Source organism: Amphibalanus amphitrite, unplaced genomic scaffold (genome assembly GCF_019059575.1).
Source record: "Amphibalanus amphitrite isolate SeventyFive unplaced genomic scaffold, NRLGWU_Aamphi_draft 002580F_arrow, whole genome shotgun sequence".
Taxonomy (NCBI): Eukaryota; Metazoa; Arthropoda; class Thecostraca; order Balanomorpha; family Balanidae; genus Amphibalanus; species Amphibalanus amphitrite.
This window is the reverse complement of record NW_024883993.1, coordinates 7,593-15,657: the sequence shown is the minus strand read 5'-3', so window position 1 is coordinate 15,657 and position 8,065 is coordinate 7,593. Positions and strand designations below refer to the sequence as shown.

General features: G+C 57.9%; 1 protein-coding gene across 1 annotated transcript; it reads left to right on the top strand.

The window, feature by feature from the left end:
- Positions 1 to 3,413: 3,413 nt before the first annotated feature.
- Positions 3,414 to 7,309, top strand: LOC122377166. Its single transcript, XM_043357123.1, has 2 exons — positions 3,414 to 5,774; positions 6,644 to 7,309. Exons 1-2 carry the CDS (start codon positions 4,434 to 4,436, stop codon positions 6,824 to 6,826), a joined length of 1,524 nt encoding a protein of 507 aa, XP_043213058.1. The 5' UTR covers positions 3,414 to 4,433; the 3' UTR covers positions 6,827 to 7,309.
- Positions 7,310 to 8,065: the final 756 nt, after the last annotated feature.

Genomic DNA, 8,065 nt, shown 5'->3' with positions numbered 1-8,065 from the left:
TCTAATGTGGGTCTTTACAGGCCAGCATGGAGCCCTCAGAGGCTAGCGTGGGGCCATAAAAGACCGACATGGGCCGGCGTTGGACCCCAGAGGCCAGTAGAGGGCCCTCAAAGGCCAAGATGGGCCCTCAGAGGCCGATGCGGGCCCTTAGAGGCCGGCATCAGGTCTTCAGAAGCCCGTACGGGGCCCTCAGAGGCTAAGGTGGGTCCTTACAGGACAGCACGGGCCCTCAGAAGTCAGTGTGGGTCCCTAAAAGATCGGCATGGGCCGGCGTTGGACTCCAGAGGCCAACAGAAGGCCCTCAAAGGCCAATATGGGCCCTCAGAAGCCGATGCTGACCCTTAGAGGCCGGCATCGGGTCTTCAGATTCCAGTGCGGGGGGCCCTCAGAGGCTAATGTGGGCCTTTACAGGCCAGCATGGGGTCCTCAAAGGTCAGAATGGGACCCTAAAAGACTGGCATTGGCCGGCGTTGGACCCCAGAGGCCAGCAGAGGGCCATCAAAGGCCAAGATGGGCCCTCAGAGTCCGATGCGAACCCTTAGAGGCCGGCATCGGGTCTTCAGAATCCAGTGCGGGGCCCATAGAGGCTAATGTGTGTCCTTACAGGCCAGCATGGGGCCCTCAGGTCAATGTGGGGCCCTAAAAGACCGGTATGGGCCGGCGTTGGACCCCAGAGGCCAGCGGAGGGCCCTCAAAGGCCAAGATGGGCCCTCAGACGCCGATGCGGGCCCTGAGCGGCCGGCATTGGGTCTTCAGAATCCAGTGCGGGGGGCCCTTAGAGGCTAATGTGGGTCCTTACAGACCAGCATTGGGCCCTTAGAGGTCAGTGTGGGGCCCTAAAAGGCCGGCATGGGCCGGCGTTGGACCCCAGAGACCAGCGGAGGGCCCTCAACGGCCAAGTTGGGCCCCAGAGGCCGATGCGGGCTCTCAGAGGCCGACATCGGGTCTTCAGAATCCAGTGCAGGGCCCTCAGAGACACTTAAGGGTTAGTCTTGGGACTCGAGAGACAGAAATGAGGCCACCAGAGGCCGGTTGGGCCCCTGAGGCCAGTTTAGGGGCCCTCAAAGGCCAGTGGAGGGCCCTCAGAGGTCAATGTGGGTCCTCAGCGGTCAATGTGGACGCTTGACCGCCACTGAAGGGCCCTCAGAGGTCAGTGTAGGACCCTCAAAGACTGGTATGGGAGCTGTTAATGGCTGGCGTGGGTTTCTCGAGCCTCGTGACAATCGAATACGGGCCAGGGCCCCATACGGCCATGGGGGCCCATCGGTTGTTTGGGGGGGGGGCAAATGATATGATGGCCCCCCCTGATTTGCCTTTGGGTGGGGCATGGCCCTGATGCCCCCCCCCCCCCCCTGCGACCGCCACTGAATTGTCATGGAAGGTCCCAAGCAGTCTTTCGACAATACCTAACTTTTGATAGAGACATGCTAGACTCTAGAGCGATGAAAACACCTTAGATGTGTTCAGGTCGACAATACGGGTCGACTGATACGATCATATGCAACAAGACCTTTCCCGGTCAGGTCATGACTTTGACTTTAGGTCAAATTTTCCAAATGACCTTTCAAGATCCAATTATAACATGCGTTCGGCGCGCCTCGACGAGAGGAACACGATGATGGCGATATTAATGTCTTGCCTTACTAGAATTAAAAGTTATTACCGAAAACATTTCTTAAAAACGGCTATTTTTCTAGTTTTTTTTTCTCTTGAGGCTAAACCGATGATCTTAGGTCACATCTGAGGGCGTGACAGCGAAAAGAGTTTAAAAAAGCTATCGAACGCGCTTTTGCGCGGCGCCGTAGCTCTATTGGTTCCAGAGCTAGGTATGCGCCGGTTTTGAAACAGGCAAAAGTTTACTTTTATAGCCTCTGATGACTTGACCTTTGACCTGTCCAAAACATGACTGAAGTATTCTCGTCATGATTTTTGACGCCCTTCTGTCAAAAGCCGCTTATGCGTGTCCCAGGAGCCGAGTTAGGGGGGGGGGGTAGATACCCCTCGGCCCGGCACGGTTGACGCTGAGCAGCACCGGCCCGATGCGGGATAAGTGTTGTGCCTTGCAGGGGATGTTTGAGATCATGATTCCACGCCTTTGATGAAGTTTTCGATCGTTTTCGGCGCCAAAATAGCAGTTTCTATTTCGCCCCTTCACTTAAAATGGTGAGGTCACGTGACCAACCTGACCTCCGGAAACCCTTAAGAAAAATACGAGATAAAGAAGTTTTGGAGATTTGGGAGGTTACCAGTTCTGGAAGGTTCTTTTCTCTGTGAAATAGACACTAGCACTGAGGGCGTTACGAAGTTGCGACATTTTAGAGCCGGCATTTTAGGGCAGAGGGTTCATTTATGAGGTGAAAGCAGGGGTGTACCTAATTTTCCCAAAATGATTGTGGGTGCCTAGCTGTAGGGGCGCCAGGCAGCTTAGGGGGCGTAGGGGCGCCAGAAGGTTACAAGGGCGCCGAGAGACCATGACAAGTGCGCCATTCTCCCAGAAGGGCGCCAAGTGATTAAAAATGCTATATGATCCAAGGGCGCAGAGAGGTCAGGAGGGCGCCGCGCAGTCAGTAATGCTAAGCTGGTGGGGACGTAGGGGCGCCAGACGGTTACGAGGGCACCGTGAGACCATGAAAAGGGGCGCCATTCTCTTAGAAAGGCGCCGAGTGATTGAAAACGCTATGTGGTCCAGGGGCGCTGAGAGGCCAGAAGGGCGCCGAACAGTCGAGAGATGCACGGTGGACAGAGACATAAGGGCGCGAGACGGTCAGGAGGGCGCCGTTAGACCATGAGAAGGACGCAGGGCTGTCAAAAGGGCGCCATTCTCCCAGAAGGGCGCCGAGTGATTAAAAACGCTATTATCCAGGAACGCGAGGCGGTCAGGAGGACGCCGTTAGAGCATGCGAAGGGCGCCGTGCTCTCGAAAGGGTGTTTGTGACATAAGACTTGTGTGTCTATTTTCATCATTGTGGGGGCATATTTCAGGATTGTGGGTGCATCTGCCCCCACAAAGAGATATAAAATTACACCCCTGAGTCATAAGTCCGTGACCTGATCTGATCAGATCAGATCAGATTTAAGGTCGATGATCGGTGTCACAAGATCAGGCTGGAATCAAACGTCCGGTATGCTAGCTTTCAGCTCATATTGTCGTCAATTTCTTCCGAGCGATCGCGAATAAAAAACATTCTTAGGGCACCCATCCCTCCCCCCCCCCACCTCGGCCGGCGAGGATTTTTTTTCTCGAAGTTCTTAATATAATCGGGTATTACCGAACACATTAACCCTCCGGTCTCAATTAACTTTAAAATATTTCTGTTTTGTTTTGCTATGGCTATCAAGAAAAAAGGGTTACATGAAAATGCGCGTGCTTGCAAACATAAATTAAATCGTAAAAACCTATTTTCCACATACCTATTGTTACATGGAAAGAATAAGCCTTATGTCTCCCTAGGACCTGCCCTCAAGTAGGGTTATTGAGTAAGCAAAGTCATAATTGATGAAAATATATTAGGAAAAAGGAACAACAAGCATGAGTGGCAGCATCTGAACAAAAAGGGCGTATCTTTTTTCCCGCCTCCCCACTCGTCTCCTCTAACTGGCCGACCTGTGGGGTTGACGTCCGCCCCCTTCCTGCCGGGCGGGTGCCATCCGTCCGTCTCTCGGGCCACGGCCAATGTCAGACGGCGCCGTGCCGAGCCGGTGCCAGCCACGACTCGGCGTCTCGTCCCGCCGCGACCCGGCACGACACCGGGCCGAGTCACGCGTGCCGTCCGCCGCCGCGCCGCCGCCGCGACCACTGCCGCCGTGGCCCCGGCCGCTGCCTGCCAGCCTCTGGCATCGCCCCCCTAAAAATAGCGACCAAGCGCCGTGCCAAGCTCTCCGACAAAGTAGTGCCAAGGCTAGCTGGGCGGAGGTGCTGGGTCCGTGCGTCGCCGAGTCGACCCAGTTGTGGCACCACAGCGATGCACTGCAGTGCTGGAGAGGCCAGCTGCAATACTGTGTGACCTGGCGCGTGACCTGGGGGCCGCTGCCGCCTGTCCTGCGCGCTGAGCGCTGCAGCGGCGCGCCGCCAGCTCTCAGCTCAGTTGGAGGGACGGCGCGGTGGGCAGAACTCACCGCGTGACCACCAGGGCGACCAGAATAGCGTCCGGCGCTGCCGCCTGGGAGCGGCCTCCAGTCATCTGCGGTCGCCTCCGGCGGGAGGGTGGCGCTACCCGCTGAGGTCGGCGTGACCTGAAGTGACACCAATGTTTACCAGGAGTGACGAGGTGACGTGACGAGTGAGTGTTGACGGATCGTTCGAGTGAGGTCTGATTGCATTGCAAACATTCTGAAGGTTTTGTTTAGCGTCAGCTCAGAGTGTTAAGGTGCGCCGGTGCCGGCGCCGCGGTGTCTGCTCGTCTCGTCTGGCCTCGTGTCTGCCTGCTGCCACCATGTCCTCGGTACCGGAGGGGCGCCGCGGCAGCCGGGTGGAGGTGTGCCCGCTGTCACTGCAGCAGATCGGCCAGAAGTTCTGGCTGCAGACGCTGCGCGGCTGGCTGCGGCTGACGCCGGAGCCGGCCGGCCTGTGGCAGCTGCAGCGCTACCTGGCGCAGCTGCCGGCCGCGCTGCGCGCCGAGATGCTGCACACGGCGCTGGCGCCGGCCGACACCCGCGACCAGCTGACCAACACGGCGCTGGCGCTGCTCAGCGCAGAGGTGGTGGTGCACCGCGCCGTCTACCTCAGCTTCCCGCGGCCGGGACAGCCGCCGGCGGCCGACCTGCGCCTGGTGCTGCGCCACGGCGATGGCTTACGCCACCTCACCGTCTACGTGCCCGAGGACGGCGCCGAGACGCGCCGGCTGCTGCGCGAGCTGACGCTGACCTGCGGCCGGCTGCGGCGGCTGCAGCTGCTGGGCGCCACCGACGCGCTGCTCAAGGTGGTCAGCTGGCAGTGTCCGCTGCTGCAGGAGCTGGATGTCAGCGGCTGCTCCGGAGTCACCGACCAGGGCCTGCGCCACCTGGCCGTGGCGGCGGCGCGCCGCGAGCAGCCGCAGCCGCCGCCGCTGCGCCGGCTCGGCCTGCAGAAGACGGAGGTGAGCGTGGACGGCGTGCTGGAGCTGCTGGAGACGCTGCCGCTGCTCGAGTCGGTGGCCTGCTCGCAGACCGTGGCCTTGCTCGAGCAGCTGGACGTGCCCGCCACGTTCGGTCTGCGCGAGCTGCCCGAGTTTCAGGCGACCGGAGCACACCTGCGCAACTTCGCCGCGCTCTGTCCGCACCTGAGCTCTGTGACGCTGGTGTTCCAGGAGGCGGGCGTGTCGCTGCAGGACCTGGCGCTGCTGCCGCACCTGCAGCACCTGACTTTCCGCTGCAAGGAGCCCTACCTGCTGACGCAGCAGGAGCTGGGCGCCACGCTGTGGCGGCTCGGTCACCAGCTGCGCACGCTCGCCATCTCGGGAGACGTGTACGAGACTATTGACGTGGCCCAGGTGGCCGTCTACTGTCCGGGCCTAGAGGTGCTCAAGCTGCCCAGTCTGACGCTGTCCGACGGCGAGGCGGCGCGCGCGCTGACGGCCGGCCGCGGCCCGCTGCTCGACCGGCTGCACACGTTCGAGTACGACTGTCTGTCGGGAGTGACGGCCAGCTGGGGGCGCGACGTGGCGGCGGAGGCAGCCGCGCTGCGCGCCCTGCTGCGCCGCGCCGGCCGACTCACCACCGTCCGCTGCCGGCCCTTCCCGCTCGTCGACGACGACCTCGAGACCATCCTCGAGCACAACCCACTCGCAGAGCTGGAGGTCTGTCCCACCGAGCTAAGCAAACTCCGGACTTAGGAGTTAGGCATAGCTGGCCGCTTAAATGCTCATCGATTTCCATTGAATCCTAATCAACTAAGCCATTATTTTAAAACGGATAAACTTAAAACTGGTTATTGTATGTAATGTAACCAATGCTCGTCGCTCATTGACTAGCGTGCGGTCAAACACAATACTACCTCTCGATAATGTGCCGTGGACAATGCCCGTGATACCGTCCGAACCGCGGCTCTGAGCAGTGTGCAACACGATTCGGTGGCTCGTATTGCATGCCTGGTGCGGTCGCAAAGAGCGCCGCTGGAATGTGTCGTTAGATGTGGTGGGGATCGGTCTCACTGGTGGTGCAAAGGGAATGTCCCGTCTCGTAAACTGGTGGTTACGTCAGCTTGTGACTTGCAGTTCTGTTGCCAATCCCTTGCAACATTTTTCATGTTTGTCATTGCTAGGTGATTGCACTAGGACCTTGAGTCCTTGACCTTAAGGACCTTAAATGTCGGTACCATACGTACAACAAATATTGATGCGCCAAATATTGCTGTATCAAAAGTTAATGCAAGAAACTGTTCGTAAACAACTCTTTGGGGGGCGGCTTTTGTCTGTAGGCCGTTTAGATCTGACCGCTAAGATCTGGCCGCTGACATCTGACCACTGGTCGCTGACATCTGACTGCTGCTCTGGTCGGTTGACATCTAACCGCTGACATCTGACCACTGATTGCCAACATCTGACCACTAACTTCTGACCACTGACCGCTGAGATCTGACTGATGATCGGCTGGTATCTGACCACACTGGTCGGCTAAGATCTGACCGCTGAGATCTGACCCCGGCGCCGCTGTGCTGTGCCGGCAGGTGCTGGAGATCGGGCCGGCCCAGCTGGGGCTGCGCGGCGCCAGCACTCTGCTGCGCCGCTGTCCCTCGCTCTGCCGGCTCGGCAGGGTCAAGACGTGGCACGGTATCGGCCTGCTGGACATCGTGGCGCTACGCTCGCTGGCGCGGGCCCTCAGCCGCGCCAACCAGGTGCGCATTCTCTGACGGCGCGCCTCGGCCGCGCCCGGGGTCGAACTGGCCGCGCAGACAGCTGCCGAGAGACTGTGTTCGCAGGGCGCCGCGCTGCGTGCTGCGTCTGTGGCGTATTGTCGGTGCAGTCATGTGCAAGACTCATTTGAATCACACATGTACTCTGTTGACTTCGAATCATGAGCCTGTACTCGCTGACCATGCGTGACATGTTTGCGAGGACAACCGTGATAGTGCCAGTTAACTGGCGCGATTGTTTCGTGGCAGTTATCAGGACATTGAAGAGGATGTCCAGGATAAGCACCGGGCTCGTGGTTAGCGGCACGAAGCCGGAAGTGAGCCTAACGACATGACATTGGAAGTGACCGGTTTGGCTGTCGGCCAAATGCAGTGCTCAGAGCGTGTCTGTGATACCGGCGCCTGAACCATGTGTGTCGGTAACGATCACCGCAGAACTGACGTGGGCAGGAGTCAGAATGATAAACTATAGAGATCCGAGCTGCCTGGCATTTTATTTATGATGTGGGGTATGGGCAATGGCTACCTTATACCGGGTAGGTAGGTAAGCATCTGACACCTACCTATCGGTCGTCGGCATCTTCTGTATTCAGCTCAATAACGACAAAGGTAATAATTTATTACCCATTCGTGCTGGGACTGGTTAGACGTTGTCCGGAATTTAAAACACGCGACGTTGTATCTCAAAATGCATTTTCCATCAACTTGTCTAATGGCTCGCCTACCAAGTACCAATTAGCTTGCATGTAAATCGGCACTACCCGCAAACAAAAGTCAAGATGATAGGAGCCGTTCTAAAGGTGCCATAAATCTCTTCTCTGAATTTTCCTTGCTTTATGCGTTTACGCTCCATCGCATTTATAAAAATGTATTGTCAACGGCGTTGTTAAAATAATTATAACCAGTATAACGCCTTATGGGGCGACTAACGGAGCGAGCGATAGGGTGGGCCTTGCACGTGCGAAATTGCGAGAGGGTACCTTCAACTGACTTGTGCACGGCACCCTACTAACCGGTCTCTAGCGATGTGCCAAATTTGGGCACAATCGGCCCAGCCGTTCTCAAGATCTGGAAGCGACACCCTGCACGTGCGCACGTGCAAAATGGGTCCCAACTGACTTGTGCACGGCACCCTACTAGCCGGTCCCTAACTGTGTACCAAATTTGAGCGCAATCAGTCGAGCCGTTCTCGAGATCTGGAAACGACCCCTGCACGTGCGCACGTGCAGCAGCACC

Coding starts and splice junctions, on each gene's coding strand:
- LOC122377166 (XM_043357123.1), top strand. CDS start 4,434: ATGTCCTCGGTACCGGAGGGGCGCCGCGGCAGCCGGGTGGAGGTGTGC. Junction 5,775..6,643: donor ACCCACTCGCAGAGCTGGAG/GTCTGTCCCACC, acceptor CTGTGCCGGCAG/GTGCTGGAGATCGGGCCGGC.